Source organism: Crinia signifera, chromosome 12, assembly GCF_055691185.1.
Source record: "Crinia signifera chromosome 12, ASM5569118v1, whole genome shotgun sequence".
In the NCBI taxonomy this organism is placed as follows: domain Eukaryota; kingdom Metazoa; phylum Chordata; class Amphibia; order Anura; family Myobatrachidae; genus Crinia; species Crinia signifera.
Genome location: NC_139228.1, coordinates 24,354,173 through 24,373,458, shown reverse-complemented (window position 1 = coordinate 24,373,458; position 19,286 = coordinate 24,354,173). Strand labels below are relative to the sequence as shown.

Below are 19,286 nucleotides of genomic sequence, written 5' to 3'. Positions count from 1 at the left end.
CAAAAAAATCATGACTCATGTTGACCTTTTGACTGCATAGTGCTTGCTATATGTGGTGTGCGGGAGCACACGTCCCATCTCAAGCCAAAAGAAACATTGTGCAAGCGATGTATTGTAAGCTACAAAGTTCAAACCGCATCAGATCATCGCACCTTTGGTGCAGAAACACTTAATTAGCAGAACTTTACACCAATTAAAAAAAAAAAAAAAAAAAAATATATATATATATATATATATATATATATATATATACTGTGTGTATATATATATATATATAATAAATTACAGAAATTATATCCATTTCCAATGTACCGCAAGTGACCGTAGTTTATGAACAACACACAAAAACAATAACTAGGATATCACCTGATTGTTCTAACACGATGTGACCGTTTTTCTTGCTGGTTTAGCACAGTGATGAAGTCTGGTTCTGAGCTGGTAAAGGCCGGAGTTCGGGCTTTCTTTGAAAACGCTGCAGAAGATTTGGAAAAGACCTTGGAAAATCTAAAGTTGGGGAAATTCACTCACTCAAGGACTCAGATGAAGGGAGTCTCTCAGAATATTAACTACACAACGGTGGCACTCCTTCCCATCCTGACTTCCATCTTCGAACATGTGGCTCGTCACCAGTTTGGTGTTGATTTGCTGTGTATGTTTCATTCTTTTTTAAGTCTTGACTTTATCCAATGGAATAACTTTTTTTTTCGGAAGCATTATCACCATGCACATCTTGTGTTAACTTCATAACATGTCACATTGCAATGTATACTCATATATACAGTGTATGTATATATATATACAAATTGGGGGGTAGCTGGCACTCGTTCCAAAACAGGTATACGCCCGGTGCCTTCACAAAAGAGGGCTGCGTCCGCAGGCCTCCAATGGATACGGGGGGGGGGGGAGTGCGGCACTCGGGACTTAGATCCAAAAGGACGACAAGATCACACAAGGTGTTTTCATGACGTTTCAGCCAATAAGGCTTTTATCAAACAGGTAAGCTGTTTGATAAAAGCCTTATTGGCTGAAACGTCACGAAAACACCTTGTGTGATCTTGTCGTCCTTTTGGATCTGAGTCCCGAGTGCCGCACTCCCCCCCCCCGTATATATATATATATAAATTGCATATCCTGTATTTAATGATCAAATCTGAGACACGGAGTGGGCACAAGCCATCTGAATGAAGATTTATAATCCCTTGTAGCACTCTGATATCTAATATCAGACATTCACAATGGGTCGGGCAGATGTTTAATGCAGAACTTTATTGATTTTAAAAGAAAAAAAACCAGTGATTACAGCAGCACAGAAAGACACAAGAGCACAGAGAAACGGTTATGGTATAAATAATAGATTGACTCTAGGTTGACCACTAATGGTCCACAGTGGGTAGGTCAACACCTTTTAAATGGTCAACATACTCAAGATCAACACAAGCAAAAGGTCGACATAGACATGGGCAACACTGGTTTTTCATGTTTTTGGGTGTCTATACCGCCATGGACAGTGTAGAAGTGTACCGCGACCCCTCGCGCTGCTCGCTGCACTTGCCGTGCTTTGGGCATTGTTCTGTTCTCACTCTATGTCCACTTGGATGGTAAAGAATGAACCAAGTCGGTCTAAACAAAAAAATAAATTCCAGTGCCGACCATGTCTACGTCGACATTTTGCTTGTGCCGACCATCTGTCATTGTCAACCTTGAGTATGTTGACCATTTAAAAGTGTCGACCTACCCACTGCACTAAAGACTGTTGACCAAGAGTCAATCTATCATGAGACCCGATACCCATAAACACAAGTAAGAGGAAGGATGGGCATGCTTTTTTGGTGAAGGAACATAGCTAACACCTCTACCGGCTCTGTCTGTAACAATGTATATGAAGGTTCATAGGAATCAATCATCTGAGTTCCATGGACTCTACACCTTCTAGAACGTGTCTGGGAAACAGTGGCGTGCGGTGGGGTGAGGCAGGTGAGGCACAGCCTTTCTTGTCATACTAGCGCATATGCCGGCATTTTGAATTGATAAAGTATGTCAAAATTACAAATAATTTATAACAAAATTCTTATTTTTATTATTCTAATCATTTTTATAGTCAAAACGCTGCAGTAAAAAGTGTATGGCAGTGAGGCTACCTTTTCTGCACATCTCTTATTAAAACTCAGCAAATCTCCAGCAGTATATACTGCTGCACATGTGTATAATGCTGGCATGTACCACATGGCTCATATATTGTGTGCATATCTGGCTCTAGTACTTGCCAGGGACGCTTTAGCCATTTACCGCACGTCCATGCTGGGATCTCTAGGTGAGAGAATTCGGTTTGTATAATAGCAGCCCTGTATTGACTGAAGATCAGGTCAGAAAAAACCTTGTAAATACTATTAGTACATTGCATTTCTGTTGTCCCTACTTTCTAACCTGTGCACAGTATCAGTCCTTTATAAAGTATATATGGGTGTTTGTTTGCCAGACCTTTAATGCTTTAAGGTTTAGAAGATTTGCACAATATTATTTTCACTCCCAGGCACTGGCCTCATAATAAGGGTGTTTTTGCTTATACTCTGTTCTTGTGTTATTGCCGCTATACAGATATACATAAATATATACGTGGAGGTTACATTCTCTATTCTGTAACATAGAAACACTTAAAAACAATGGCATAATTAGCTGGAAGACCGTTAACTTTTTGGCCCATCTTTGAGAGAATTATTTATGGCCAACATGTTCCACGTGCTGTACAATCTTCTTCTGGTATTCCTTCAGGACACCTCTGACAATAAGGAACTACTGTATACCAAATTCTCCATCAAGCCGGCTGAGAACAGGACAGGGTCACGGCTACCGGGCCAGCCAACAGTCGTGACCCGGGACTGAATATCCCCCTGTATCTGTGGCACTTGGAATTTGCTGCAGTATTTATCAGGGTTTCAAGTATGTTTCCGACTGTCGGGATGTTTCGACAGTTAGAAAGTGAAACCCGGTTTGAATACCCCCCTAAACCTTAAAAAATGCAGGTACTTGTGTACTATCACGGCGCCCATCGCATTGCAGACCATAAGGCATGCTATGGTATGCGATGCGACGCGATTGGCCCCCGATGGTATACAATTTAAAATTGTATACCATTGTATATGGCATACAATGCCATACAAAGCGATGCAATGTTAAATTGTATAAGCACCCTAATGGGGGCTTACAATGTTAAATGCACCCCCACGCCACCCCCACTATGAACGTGAACCCGAAGCGCAGTGAGCCCGCGAGGGACGGTGGTACGCGTCCTCCGACCTTTTCATACCCCCACTAGCCACGTCGGCGTGGAGTTGATTTTATATAGTGTGGCGAGCCACCGAGCCCGAAGCGTGGCGGGGGGATGCCCATTAATTCACAGGTATTACGCGCCCCCTCGCGGGGCTCGCTGCGCACGCCACACTATATAAAATCAACTCCACGCCGACGTGGATAGTGGGGGTATGAAAAGGTCCGAGGACGCGTACCGCCGCCCCTCGCGGGCTCGCATAGCAGTGCATCGGGTGTATGCGATGCAATTAAAAGTTGTGCGACCAAATATCATGGGCGCCGTGCTAGTACACAAGTACCAAAATGCACACTGTATATGAAACAGCACAATGCTGTATTACAACATTAAACTCGATTTTGTCGTATTAATCATAAGCTAATTGGGTTTGAGGGAACATAAAGACAATTAGGTAGTTTTGGTTATTTCATCATTGTAAATCACAGAGGGATCATGTAGGGTTGTACTCATTTTAAGTCAATTGCGCAGGAGTAAAATGCATCCAGAGAGGAACCCATTGCATGCGTTTGCTGAACTGTATGTATCTGATGATGCATCCAGATATGCAAGGGATATTACTAACGCGGTACAGCTATTGAGCACATGTGTTTTAGCCATCAGTAAATGTAAGCAAACAAAACTGTAGTGTAGATGTATGAAAAAGTGATAAGAGAGGAGAAGTGAGCCAGAGGAGAAGTGGCCCATGGCAACCAATCAGCTGCTCTGTATAATTTCATAGAATGCAACTTCTTGATTTTTCTTCGGTGGTGATTGGTTGCCATGGGCCGCTTCTCATTGGACCACACATTGTTGTAAGGTAAATGTTGACTTTGCTTATGATAAATTATACTTGATAGGCTTTAGTCCCGGGCCCCCTTTCTGTGTGGGCCCAGGACTCGAGGCCCAGCAGTCCCTCTTTAATGGCAGCCCTGCTCCTTATAGTCATAGTCCATGGAGAGTTGTAAAAACAATGTGTGGCAGTTCAGATAAAGAAACGGCCTATAAGAAGCAAAGAATTGTCATTTATTACATGAGTTTGGGTAGACTTGAACAATACTCTAGCGCACTGGTTCTCAAACTCGGTCCTCATGACCCCACACAGCGCATGTTTTGCAGGTCTCCTCACAGGATGACAAGTGAAATAGTTTGCTCCCCCCGCAGATCTTTTAAAATGCGTCAATGAGTAATAAGTGCACCTGTCAGGTGACCTGGAAAAGTGTAATGTGTGGGGTCCTGAGGACCGAGTTGAAAAACCCCTTCTCTAGAGATACTGTGTATGTGATCATTGCACATGTATTAGAAGCAGTAAATATTGTCCCTATTTTCCTCCAGTGGATGATGTGCAAGTTTCCTGTTACCGTATCCTCTGCAGCCTCTACTCCCTTGGAACGGGAAAAAACATCTATGTTGAAAGGTAATCTACTATACAAGTTTGAGTTTAGCAATATGCATGTATTTTTGCTTTGATAAAGGGGGTCAAACCCCGAAACGTTAGCACATATCTGTGTCTGGCTGTTTTTTTTGCTGAGCCCGAGGGAGTGCACCTCTATTCTGCCTATACATTCAATTTGTTGAGCGAGCACCCCGGCAGCTGATCTTTGACATAATGAAGTGCCCTTCCCTCCACTGTTCTATCTATCTATCTATATATATATATATATTCATTTATTTGTTTGTTTGTTACCAGCAAGTAAATCTGTAGGTCAAATGTCTGCTGTTGGAATTTAATTCAGTCAGTTAAATGGGTCATACAGATTACATACAATCATTGTCAAAAACTCAAAAACATGCAAACATTCTCTCCCAGACTGGAGCGTAATGAAAACTTTGTGAGCCCCGCAGCTACATTTTGAAAGAACCCTCGACCCAATACTTCTAGAGAGAGACACCCCTGTCCGCTCCTTAGCATAGTAGTGGCCTTGTTCATATCATGGCACACAGTACCTCTAGGGGCCTTGATGCAACAACTAGCATCCTCCTGGCGTCGTGCATTGCCATGATTTGCAGCAGTTAATCACACCACCTGCGTTTGAGTGGAATGATCAAACATGTTGACAGGTATTATTAAGAAGGCAAAGCATTCCCATATCCCACAGCCCCCTGTTTGTTATATATCTGTTGTGCTTATTTCTACATTTTTTCGGTAGCGTTCATATGTTTTTACTGCTGATTTGAGGATACGCATGCTTTAGTTGGAAAACACAGACACAGTATTTTTCCGGTACGAACAATAATGTTTTGATGATTACCGCAATTTAGAGACGGAGGAAGATACCCGGGAGAGTGTAACAATGACGTGTAGTTAGGGGAGATTCTGCAGACTTGCAATTAACCTCTGTTGCCTTGCGGGGTTGCAGCTTATTAGCAAAGCATCACACGAGCGGAAAACAGAGCGATTGTTCGTAACACTTCCCATCAGTGCACCCAGGAGAAGCGAAGGGAAAGATTCTCACTGTAAATTTCACCCAATAACGCATCTGTTTTATGATTCTGACATGTCTATTGTTGTTGGGTGAATAGGTATTGAATTTGTTATGAATTGTTTTCAGTATTAAAGGACTAGTTGGTAAATTGGCAATTTCCAAGGATACAAAAGCTCGCCGGGGAGTCGGCGCTCTGTAGGGTATACCCTAAGTACAGCAATTGTATTCCGCTTGCAAAACCTTAATAGATAAATGACTGCGGATCACAATGCAGTTTGTGCCCTGCACGCCTGTCTTTATTTTCTGTATAATCAGAATCAAGGAGGGGATTCTGGTTTGCTCGGTAAGCTGCAAGGCGCCGCCCGCCGAAGACGCACCCCCTCGTATACCGCCGCTGCAGGAGAAACCACTCGCTGGTCGCCAACCAACAAATGATTTCTCCTGCCATCGCGGATAAGTCAGTCTGAACTGACTTTTATTTGCAGGCGCCTGGATGAAGGCGGGGCCAGCGGCTGACGTCATGTGAGGGCAGCCACCCGCCCCCCCCCCCCCCCCCCCCCGGCAGGCATCGGCCCGCCCGCGTACTCATGGGAACACCCAGCATTTTTATGGGGACACCTGTAAAACGTTGGTCGTTCCCATGGCCAAGCGCCGACACTGCCCCGTCTCTCCCTCCCCGCTGCGAATATCCTGGCGAGTGGGTAACTCGCCGTGGCTGTTCGCAGTCGGTATTTGCACATGCGCAGAAATTCGTATGCGCAAATGCCGAGCAGTGCTTTCTTCTATACAGCTTCTCCCAGTGTTCTCGCTGCTGAGTATCTCATACTTGCCTACTTTTGAAAACTAGTTTCAGGGAGATTATAGTTGGTAGTAGAATTTTGCAAGGTGCTCCATTGAGGGTGCGTGTCATGCTCCACCGACTGGCGTGTCTAGTTCCATATATGGAAAGATTGTGAAAAGAGATTGTGAACGTGGCACCTAGAAGCGTGGGTGTGTACTGCTACATCTGAGGGGAATCTTTTAAAATGACATATCCGAATGTAGATGATCCCCAAAGCAGTTAGTAAGAGCTACTATACTTGGTAAAGTGCTGGGAAATGGCGCTGATGATTCTATGTAAATGTATCTGTCTCTCATTCCTTTCCCAAAAATATAACAGTGTAATATGAGCTAGGTGAAATGAGGGAGATTGCTAGACTAATGAGGGAGAGAGGGAGATTGCTGCTATGTCAGGGAGTCTTCTGCAGAATGCAGGAGGGGAGGTAACTATGATGTAACAGTGTAATGTGGGCTAGGTGACATGAGGGAGATTGCTAGACTAATGAGGGAGAGAGGGAGGTTGCTGATATGCAGAATGCAGGAGGGTAGGCAAAAATGGAGTATATGGAACAGGCGTCCAGTGTCCTGACACGTCCTATTTTCCTTCTACTGTACTTACTACAGATTAAATGCAAGGAGCAGGCTCTGTCCAGCATTAATGCCGACTGCTTCCATTGCTCAGGAAAAGGCTTCCACAAAGCAGACTGTCAAAACCCTATCTGACAGGCAGTAGATACCGTACCGTGTTATTAGTCTTTTACTTCTCAATACTCCAAGGCTGCACTTATTTACCCTAAACCCTTTAACTCCATCGCCTGTGTTCTTTTTACATAACTCTGCTACAAAGGCTGTAATATTGCACATTCTACCACTTTATGCGCGGACGGCTGAGAAAATTCCATCTGGATAAATTGCTTGTCTGTAGAAATGTCAGTTGTCAGAATGGTTTTTTTCCCCCCACCTTTATTGAGGCCGACATGTAGCAACTAAATTGCCTGTCAAAAAGAACAGACAGCAAGCTGTGAGATAGCCAATCAATGCAACGTTCCAGCAGCTTAATTCAGACAACAGGGAAGAAAGCCAGCGGGAACAGAACATAAATACCTCGAGCTGATTAATTGGGTTTTCTATCTCTGTATCATTCATGCCACATGGACAGAATCAAAGATTTTGCTTCAGAGCTGCTGATGGAATAAGTTAACCATAAGTACCAATATCCACTCGGTAATCAATTATGGTGTCAGCTGTGGTTATACAGAAGTATAACGGGAGGTGGAGCCCACGGTAATTTACTGTACGACACATTTGTATGTAGTCAATTCCAATAGTCTTGATTCTACGCTACTGACACCACCCTGTAAAATTGCACAAGACCATTCCTGTTTGGAACAGTTTGTTCTGATTTGTATGGATAATTTGTTTTATATCATACTTGAGTACAGTTTGTTACTCCACTCTGGGAAAGATGGGAGGGGGAAGGGGGAAGATGGGAGGGGGGAGGCAAGGGGCAGATTCAAGGTTGAAAGTGTTTTGAATTCTCATTGCGCTACGATGCTGCTCGCAATTAATCGTGTCATAAAGGCTCTGCCCACGTTAGGGGAAAGTGATGCGGGATTCAAGAGGGTGTCAAAACTCTGCCATGAGTCTGGGAACGGTCCTTGGTTTTGGGGAGAATACTGGACATTCTAGTGCAAATATGACTTACATTACATTTGGGACATTTGAGACAGATGTATTGACCCCAGTAAAGCGATAAAGCAGGGGTGCCTTGGGTTGGTGGACCAGGATCAATTCATATTATTAATGGTCAATGTAGCAGGCAAAACTAGTGCTGGTGGCTGCCAATCATAATATATGTGGACAAACAGGAGCAAATCCTGTCCCTCACCAGATAACTGAGACATATACACACAATGTGCATTTAATATTTTATTTCTAAATTACTCAATAAGAAACATTTGGCCGAGGGGTGCCTTGAAAACATTTTGAGGCTCTAGGGTGTCGTGATTCAAAAAAGTTTGGGAACCACTGCACTAGCCAATCAGCAATGTTTGAAAAATGACAGTTAAGGACAGGGCTGCCAACAGGGGGTGCCCTGGGTACAGCTGGCCCTGGCCCCGGCCTCTGGAGGGGCACAGGCAGCTGCCCACAGCCCCCCTACCCCCGCACCCGGCGTTCCTCACCTGGCAGCCAGCCCTACCTCCCCCCCCCCCCCCCCCCGCGCACCCACACCCAGCGTCCCTCACCCGGCGGCCAGGCACGCACAATACACAGTGCAGCCTGCAGAGTGCTGAGCCTAGGACACAGAGAGGCTCGCCGCACTGCAGGCTGCACTATGCAGTGTGCGCTCGGACCGTGGAGACTGAAGGAGCCGGAGGACGCGGCTGCGACATGATGGTAAGTAATGGGGACGGAGTAGGGGGATGCAGGGTGCTGGCAGGCAGGGGTGGGCGAGCGGGCGTGCCCGGGGGGAGTTCGGAGGTATGGCGCTGTGCCGCTGGGGGCCCGGACTGTAGGTCAGTCCCGGGCCCCAGCATTTCTAGTGGCGGCCCTGGTTAAGGAGTTCATTGGCTGGTGCATTATCACCTCACACTTTATCACCACTTTTTTATTTTACCAGGCTTACTACATCTGCCCCAATGTGTTATAGAGGCTACATTAAAAAATAGTAGTTTCTTTTAGTTCATTACTGTAGTTTATTTTACAGAAGGCACAATGATGATGAAATCATTATTAGCAGTTATATACAGGGTTGGGTCCATATCAGAATCAGGCCTTTAGTCCGTAAGATGAGTATTTTTTTTTTGTGGGGTTTTAATTTTATTTTGGTATTCATTTTGATTTTATCCAAGTCAGCTACAAACATTAATACTTTACTCCTACAGGCAGCGACCAGCCCTGGGAGAATGTCTGGCTGCTCTGGCTGGAGCGATACCTGTGGCCTTTCTTGAACCATCACTGAACCACAACAACCCGCTCTCCGTTTACAACACTAAATCTCCCAGAGAGAGAACCAGTAAGTACTCGTCTGAGTCCGGTGAGCCATCTTCTAGGCCAGACATGTCCAAACGATGGCCCTCCAGCTGTTGTGAAACCACAAGTCCCATCATGCCTTGCCACAGTTTTGCTATTAGGGAATGCTAAAACTATGGCAAGGCATGCTGGGATATGTAGTTTCACAACAGCTGGAGGGCCACAGTTTGGACATGCCTGTTCTAGGATAACCTTTGTCTCCTTTGAATTTAGCACGTTTTATTGAACTACAGTACATTACTGTACAGGTGACAAATGCAGTGTATATAGGTATGGTTTATATATTAGGTTGACCACAGAAGGTCGACATGGCTAAAGTCGATGGGGCTGGAAGGTCAACAATGGCTAGGTCAACAGTCAAAAGTCCGACATGCGTTTTTGGCGTAGGTTTTTTTTACCCGAAGGTCGTTGCGCTCACCATGCTTTAGGCACGGTGCCTTGCTACGATCGGCATACTAGTCTATTCTCCCTCCGCACCCTAGTGGATGGTAGGTCGTGAAATACCACCTGCCGGCACATGTAAAAAAAAACGTGAAAAGCTCATGTTTGACTGTCGACCAAGCCACTGTTGACCTAATGCTTTTGTCAACCTTCCAACCCTGTCGAACCTTAGCCATGACCAGGGCCAGATTAAAGGGGGGGGGGGGCAAAGGGGGTCAGTACCCCTGGGCCCCCCTCTAGCTAGGTGCCCCCTGTGGTTGGCATGTATTTAAAAAAAAGATTATTATTTTTTTAGCTAAAGGTTTTGTGCATGGGAGTGGGGTAGTGCTGCAGCTTCACCTATCTGCCAATGTGACAATAATTAATGGTGCTGAGCATCGGGTGCCAAGGGAGTTGACTAAGTCCCATGACACTTTGCACAAGAGGGCAGAGGCTGAGAGGTTTGTGCTGAGCTCTAATTGGTGGAGCTCATTACATGCTTCTCAGGCCCATGGAAGAGGACAGCAGCAGCAGCAGCCTAGTCATGGGATGGTTTTTAATCAGAGGCAGCACTGAGCCTGTGAGGTCTCCTACAGAGTAAGGTGCAGAGGGACAAACACAGGCTTTTCATGTGGTATGTACTGTATGTATGTATGCATATATATATATATATATATATATATATCCCCTCCAGTTACCCATTGACCAAGTTTAAACTGCCTTTACTATGTGTTTTGACAGTGTAATATTCTCCCATGCAGTTTGCAGACAGTAATGACAAGTGCAAGCTTGGGCTGCCGTCAGAAATCTCGGGCTCCACCCCCCCTTCATCTACTAAACACCCCCCCACCCCAGTGTATTAAAATGATACCTGCGGCCGCGGCTTCTTAGGCTCATCCTCCCGAGTCCTCTGGCATGCTGGGCGCCTGCACTGTAAGCCGCACAATGACATCACACCACGCGTGGCTTATAGTGCGGGCGCCCAGCATTCCTACTGCACGTTGCACTACCTGTGTATGTCCCTGAGCAGCGGGCAGCAGGAGGATCCGACCGGGTCTGGGTACTGTCTATGTTCGGCGGGCTGCGGACGACCGGTGGCCCGCCGCTGTGTAGTAGGGGAGGGCGGCTGCAATGAATGGGGGTGCTGGCTGGTTGCTGCCCGGGCACCTATCCTCTGTCAGAGCGGGCTGGCCCGGCACAGTTTTACCCATAGCACCCCACTGTCGGTGGCCCTGGTCCACACGGGAGCACATATCGGACCTGTGGGGACATCACACTGACCCAATTTGGGCAGATTTCTCGGCCCATTCCGTCTGCCCAAATCAAGTTAGTGTATGGGGGGCATTGAGTCTTGTTTCCTCATCTATAATCTGAAAGCAAAAAATATATATTTAAACAAATGGGAAGAAATAGGTAATCTCTTCCCTTTAACACTTCTATACTGTATGTGATTTTAACGATGCCTCTAACCCATCTAAGCAATGCTTCAGGTTAGATAACACAATTTCCTGATGCAGTTTTAGGTATGCCAGACACCGTTGAAGAGATGTGCCCAGAGATGCCACACTTGGAAGGGCTGATGAAAGAGATTAACGACTTGGCCGAGTCCGGAGCCAGGTATACGGAGATGCCACATGTCATTGAGGTTGTCCTGCCAATGCTGTGCAACTATCTCTCCTACTGGTGGGAGAAGGGCACCGAGAACGTGCCGGAGAACGCCAGGCCGTGCTGCACTCTGGTGACATCAGAACATCTAAGTGTCATCTTGGGCAACATCCTAAAGATCATCAACAACAATTTGGGGATAGATGAAGCTTCCTGGATGAAGAGAATTGCAGGTAAGCCTCCCGGTAGCAAACTGCACAGTCGAATCCCTGAAGGGCCATTTCACATCACTGCTCAGACGCTCGGTTTGGAAATCTTTCTTGGAAAGTATTAGGGGAATTATGTGCAAAGCCACTTGACATTTATCATGTCAGTGACAGTCCTTTTACTTTATATAATGGATTCACATTAATCTTAAAGAAAAGAAAAAAAGATTGAGCTAGGCTGCCTAAAAGCATTATTAGTTTTCGCTTTATCTGCTGCTATGTCTCCGCGTCGTTCTCAGGATCCAGACACAAAGTAATGAGCTACTTTTTTTTTTTTACGTTATTAATACTTTTATCTGCAATGTTTCCTTTTTATGGCATGACATAATGATAAAAGTGTATCCGCATTGCGAAGGGTTACGCCTTAATTAGAGTGCATCTGTGTTGTGCGCGCGTTGCGTAGGTGCCCATTTGACAGGCCGAGCAAACCCTTTGCAATGTCTCTCTTGTACTCATCAAATTGTTAGACTGCATTCGAAGGAGGCAACTGAATGAATGGAGATACGGATTAGGGGGCAGATGTATTAAGCCTGGGGAAGAGATAAACTGGAGATAAAGTAGAAGGTGATTACGCACCGGCCAATCAGCTGTGTTTGAAAATTGACAGTTGGGAGTTGATTGGCTGGTGAGTATCACCTACCACTTTATCTCCACTGTATCTCTTCACCAAGCTTAATACATCTGCCATTTGTAATGCCAGCACCTCCCAGCCACATAGATTGCACATATTAACTTATACAGTGCTGCTGTTGGTCTGCCATAATGCTTTGATATGTGTCAATTGCTCCCTAAGAGGCAGACGCACTAAGCTTCAAAAGTGATCAAATGGAGAGTGATAAACAACCAACCAATCAGCTTATGTCTGACTTTTTTCAAACACAGCCTGTGACATAGTAGGTGGGAGCTGATTGGCTGGCTGTTTATCACTCTCCATTTAATCACTTTTGAAGCTTAGTGCATCTGACCCTAAGAGAGGGAGCAGTTCACACACATATGAGTGTAATTGTGTTTTCAGAGCAGAGCTGGGGGTTCGGAAGGCTAGAGAGCTGTATTGTGACACCCACGGTTCTGGATCAGCAAGTCTTTGTTGCCAAGTATAGGGTAACACTATTTCTATATATGCTTTTTATTACATAGTAAATTGCATTTAGCCATAGAGGGGAACATCCATTATCCTGGCAATGAGGAAGCCAGCAATCAAAAGACCGTTCCTGGATTGCTGACTGCAGTCGGGGTGCCGGTGTCCGTATACTAATGCTGTCATCCTGACCGCCGGAATGCTGACCGTGGGTGTCGGCCCGACAGTCAGAATTCCGATGGTTAGTATACCGACATTGGAAACCCGACCGCCGGTTCACAAATAGGGGGGGGGGGGGGGAGAGCACAAGTAAGCCCCTTGCTGGCTCGGTGGCGCCCTGCACTCGACACGGGTTCTTGTCTGCCACTATGGGGGTCGTGGATCCCCACGTTGGAGAATAGCCCCTGTCAGTCCAGATCATCACTGTCGGTCATTTGAACAGTTAAGATTCCGATGTGGGTGTACTGACCACCGGGATCCCGACTGTTGGGAAGTCATCCGGCACCCACTGGCCCGCATTCCTATAGATATAAAGAGTGGCAACTAGGTGAGCACTGGAGTAATCTACATTGCATTTACTTACCTTTAGTGAGGGCATTTACTGCTGATTCTGTAGCAGCTGCTCTCATTACTTTGGGGGTGATTCTTGTTGGCTTACAATTTAGCAAGTTCGGCCCCATCCCGATGTTTTGGGGACTGCGCATACTCTTTTATGCGCATTTGGAGCCCCCCTTTGCGAATGGCTTTGGCGAGCTATACCCAAGCATCTGGGTGGGTTTCAGGCGCATGGGGATGCCTAGCTTTTCCTGGGCTTGCCCACAATAACCTGCGATCGCAGGCATCACAGGACGGACGTCAGCCGCCTGCTCCGTCTCCGTCCAGGCGCACGCAAATAAAAGTAAAAAAATCATTAGATGGTCAGCAACCACTGAATGACTTCTACTGCAGCGGATTTGTTCTCGTTACACAGCCCCTCGCATGTTACTGAGGGGAATCGGGGGGGGGGGGGGGGGGGGGGTCAGGCGTTCAGAGGATATAAAGCCAGTGTAAAAGATTGCCAGGATTTAGTAAAAGTACTTTTTCCCTTTGACATTTGCACTATTCCTGGTTTATAATGAAGATACATTTTTTGTGTAACTTAGCAATTTATCATCCACGCGCCATAGCGATTTATGTAATGGAGAAGATGGTTTCTGTGATCGTCATAACCACATTAAAGTTGCGGCAATTACTGAATTCTAGCAGTTGAGTGAAATATGCTTACACTACAGAACACAATATCAATCTCTACGTTCAAAATCCACGGCTGAGAACCTCCCCGCAGAGTGATTCTTTTGTTTCATGTCATTAATCTGGTGCTTGATGTTTGTTTGCAGTTTATGCTCAGCCAATTATCAGCAAGGCTCAGCCAGACCTCCTGAAGAGCCATTTCATCCCCACACTGGAGAAACTGAAGAAGAAAGCAATAAAGATTGTGCTAGAGGAAGAGCAATTGAAAGCCGACAGCAAGACCGACACGCAGGAAGCTGAGCTGCTCATCCTGGATGAGTTTGCTGTGTTATGTCGAGATCTTTATGCTTTCTATCCTATGCTGATCCGATATGTGGACAACAACAGGTATACGGAAGCGATACCTCTTCCTTTCGCTAATTGCCATATAAAGCGTTACTACTGTACACTTGATTCTGGATGGAATAACTTTCACTTTCTTGTACCACTTAGGTCCAATTGGCTCAAAAAGCCAGACGTGGATTCTGACGAGCTGTTCAGGATGGTTGCTGAAGTTTTTATTCTTTGGTGTAAATCACATGTAAGGGATTATTTTCTTACTGTGAGCTATTTTTCTTTGTGAGTAAATGGTAGTGATCATTCTAGAACCTTGCACCTTTTAAAACCCTTGCCGTTCTTCTTTCCCACCTGGGGTGTCGATGTCTGCTGTGGTGTCTCAATCACATTGTGGCCTGTATCTCAATACAGAGCAGACTGTACTAGAAACACCAAATCGGACAGCGACACCCCAGGTAGGAGAGAGGAACTGCACATGTTTTGAAAGGTGCAGGGTGCTAGAATTAACTAACTATATATATATATATATATATATATATATATATATATATATATATATATATATATATATATATATATATATATATATATATATAAACAAGAAGTATAGAGAGCGCTTTTACCACCTAATAGACCTTCCACCAGTCACAATATTTGTACAGAACAGTAACCCAACACAATGCACGATCTTAAAACCAGAATACTTTATTAATGTTTCCAGAACCACTACTGGACATTGTATCCTTTTCGGAAATGCGATTATAACCCGACGCGTTTCGTCTTAAAAAAGACTTCATCAGGGGTTTTACACTAGGTAGGACCCAAAAGCTTAAATAAGCGTGTTACACTTTCAAGGTTTATAGGCTGTTATGGCCTTCCCCTCAGTAGGGTAGATTCCGGATGTCCGATATTTCCACAGTGGAGTAAAAAAGGATGGTATACGTGATGTCCCAAACCTCCTTAGCCTATTACAATTGCAGGTAGATGATGTTTTAATTAGAAGGGACCATCCCATCTATGGAAAACTGCCGGCCAAAATCCGTGCAGTGCTGTTGGCCTGATCCACAGTATCCGATGTTCAGTTGTAGAGTGGATGTGATACGTGTGGGTACCAGCTATAGACAGCTCAAAATTCTGGTCACAATGGAATGTGCTGGACAATGCTGTCTGCAGTTAATTAACTGCACCGGTGAGGGAGGGGGGCAGCGGTGACCTGGGCAGGAGCAGGGGAGAGCCGGGCGCACTTTGTGGACACCCCGCGAAGGGAGGGAGGGGCAGTGGTGACCCAGCAGCAGGGGAGAGCCGGGTGCACTATGTGGATGCCCGGCGAGGGGGGGCGAGCCTTGGCAGGGAGGAGAGCCAGAGGGAGCAATGGAGTCAGGGCTCATTTTAGGCCAGGAGCCCAGCTGCAAATGACTCCATTGCCTCCCAGAGTTCCGCCACTGCTCTCTTTTCTCTTTAGAAGGTTTGATAAGTGTTACCCCACCTAGGAGTGAAAGTTTAATATTTTGTACCTAGAATACTCTCCAGAACATATAGGGGGGTATTCAATCCCCGCCGCTATTTCCGACAACATTGAACAGACATCTCGGCAGAACGGACCCGACTAATAGCAGTCAGGTTCGTTTTGCAGAGAACGGCCATGGATTGTCGAGCTCAAGGCCTGATCTTGACGATTCATGGCCATTTCTCATGGCCACTCCCCCTTTTCGGCACTCGGCAGGCGGGACATTAAATCCCGCTTTCTAGGATGCAGTCGAGCGAGCCGAGAACAGGACCCGGGATTGAATACCGCCCATAATCTCTTTTCCTCTCCACTCACATATTATGCTAAACATTACAGCTTAACAACCTCTCAAATACACTACAATACTGGGGCATGTGGCATTATTGTCCGTCAGTGTAATTCCAGAATTATATCCGCAACATCCTCACACTGATTGGCAGTATCTTAAAATATCTAGTTGTCCTCAATCTATTTCAGAAATATAGGACATCATGTGGGCAAGATGGCTGCATACAGTCATGGGGGAAATTTACTAAGATTTGTATTCTGCTTCACATGTGATGTTGCTAGGGGCAACCAATCAGAAACTACTTCTTATTTATTCAGCACCGTCTAGAACCTTGATAGCTAACCTTGACACTCTAGATCAGGCATGTCCAACGTTGGCCCTCCAGATGTTTTGAAACTACACATCCCAGCATGCTTTGCAATAGTTTTAGCATTCTCTAATAGCAAAACTGTGGCAAAGCATGCTGGGATGTGTAGTTTCACAACATCTGGAGGGCCAACGTTGGACATGCCTGCTCTAGATGTTGTTGAACTACACATCCCAGCATGCTCTGCTTCAGTTTTGCTATTTGGCCATGCTAAATCTGATGCAGAGCATGCTGGGATGTGTAGTTCAACAACAGCTGGAGTGTCAAGGTTAGCCATCAAGGCTCTAGAAGATACTGTAGTAGACAGGAGCTGAGTGGTTGCCCATACATCACATGTGAAGTAGAATAGAGTTTCCCCCGTTATGTTTTACAAATACAACAGCATATCAAATGTAAAGTCAGTAACATAGTTAAACATATATCTATCCCACATTGCTTTAATTGTATTGACATACGCTTTACAAGGATTGGTGCATAAGGATTAATTATAATGTAAATATGTAAGTATATTAGTATAAAATAACTGCTTTTTGTTCAATGTCCTAGAATTTTAAAAGAGAAGAACAGAATTTCGTGATTCAGAATGAGATCAATAATTTGGCATTTTTGACTGGAAACAACAAGAGCAAGATGTCGAAAGTAAGTCCGTTACAAAAGAACTGGAGACGTACTGTAAAATTGGGTGGAAATGAAGTAAGAGCAAGGCCCGCTAGGAGATTGCGCGATGCACTTGCATTATATAATATAATGCAAAAGGCGTGGCTTATTTTGGTGCAAGCACAAATGAAGCAATGTTTCCTACCTGTGAGGCTTCTACGGTACTTCACGCTGAAGGGTGATTAAGGGTGATCAAACATTTTATACTTTACAAGTTAAAAAAAAATAACACAGAAGTTGACATTGGGAGTTTCTGTATGTTTTGTAGTTAAGTTGCTTACAAAAATGAAGGCCTTGATTCTGCGGTGAATGCTGTTTTAATATCGGACACAAACATCCGATGTTTGTATTCTGCACTTGAGTACTGATGGTTGTCGCAGAGAGACACAGTTTAGAGGTGGGGGGTGTTTAGCCAGATGCAGACTTGTTATTGCCAGCAGTTGCACCAACACCGACAGGCATCCTGCAGTGTCTGACATTGTAGCTGATGTGTAAATGAAGTTCACAAGCCAAAGTCAGTGCATGTCTCAATGGGATGCAGCAATAGCATAAAGATGCAGTTTTGATGCACTAAAACAGTATTGCAGCTGCAATAGCATCCACCTATGAGTCTTGCCAAACGAGACACAATGTGTTTGTAGGAATAACATTTCTTGGTTATAAAATAAGCCCATGATTATCGATTATTCAAGTTGTTGAGTTCACAAGCGCATACATCAGGGGGGCTCAACATGCGGTCTTCCAAATGCTTTGAAGCTACACATCCCAGCATGCCCTGCCACAGTTTTACCTTGTCCTGCTACAGTGTCAGCATGCCCTAATCACAAATCTGTGGCAGGGCATGGTGCTATGTGTAGTTCCACAACATCTGGAGGACAGTATGTTCAATAACCATGCAAGACAGGAATATGCTGTATTTACTGGTTCCATCCATATGACTGTACAGCCAATTAGCATATAGGATTAAACACGTGGGTCACATGACTCCCAGGTTGTTATACTGTATATACAGCATTGGATAATGCTAGAGTGTATTCTTTGCATTGAAGATTTGACAAGGCTCACATCAAAATGGATAAAAGCAGCCAATGTATTTTGCAATAATTTTAAACGTATCACATTAAGACAAACAAATTGCCTCTTTCATTTAGAAGACTGGTTAGATGTCAGGATAGTGTGCTGGTTCGTACTGATTAAAGGTCCTTGATTTTTTTTTTAACCAGAAGCCAGGAAATCCTGTGACACCTAATTACTGCAGGTACCTACAACACAATGAGTGAAGAATGTCTTGTGGGGAAAACTAATAGAACTACAGTAACTTAATGAAATGTTGACAAATACGATCTCTAAACATTTATGACTTTATATCATTGTCATTTTCTTATATTGCATACATTGGCTGTAAAAAATGTTCATTTTCTTGCGTTGTTCAATTTTTATTCACTTACATACTGTAATGTATACAGAATGGAGGAATTCAGGCATTGTTACCTCTAAGCAACGCTAAATATTCTGTCAAACAAAGATAATCGCACTGACTACGTAATACTAGCCACTGTGCTGCCCTGCCTATATTTGAATAAGTAAAGTCAAAGAGAGTGAATCATTTTTTATATCCACTGTAAATGGCTCTGGTAGAAAAGATTTGGGGCCTTATTCAGCTTTGTTCTCAGAGCAAAAAAGCACGCGAATGGGTTAAAACCATGCTGCACTTCAGGTGGGGCCGATGTAATGTGTGCAGAGAGATGTTTGGGTGTGGGGTGTGTTTAAATTCTAAACTGCAGTGTAAAAATACAGTTGTCTAACATCTGTAGTCTACATGCAAAAGCAGCCAGTATTTACTCTGCACAGAGACAATATAAATGTATTTGCTCCTCTTGTATCACCATGACTTGTTCCAACGTTATTTGGCCCTTTGATCATTCGTACAACCAAGACTGTTCTAAATGAGC

The 19,286-nt window shown here is 44.7% G+C and overlaps 1 protein-coding gene across 13 annotated transcripts in view; it reads left to right on the top strand.

Annotated features, from left to right (window-relative positions):
• RYR3 (ryanodine receptor 3) overlaps positions 1-19,286 on the top strand; it is a 527,067-nt gene that overhangs the window by 381,673 nt on the left and 126,108 nt on the right. For all 13 annotated transcript variants that reach the window (XM_083167836.1, XM_083167846.1, XM_083167845.1 and 10 more), the window contains 7 exons: positions 411-649; positions 4,637-4,718; positions 9,432-9,562; positions 11,517-11,837; positions 14,325-14,565; positions 14,671-14,758; positions 17,224-17,316. In XM_083167836.1, the coding sequence (XP_083023962.1) occupies positions 411-649; positions 4,637-4,718; positions 9,432-9,562; positions 11,517-11,837; positions 14,325-14,565; positions 14,671-14,758; positions 17,224-17,316 (1,195 nt within the window). The remainder of the gene's footprint in view (positions 1-410; positions 650-4,636; positions 4,719-9,431; positions 9,563-11,516; positions 11,838-14,324; positions 14,566-14,670; positions 14,759-17,223; positions 17,317-19,286) is intronic.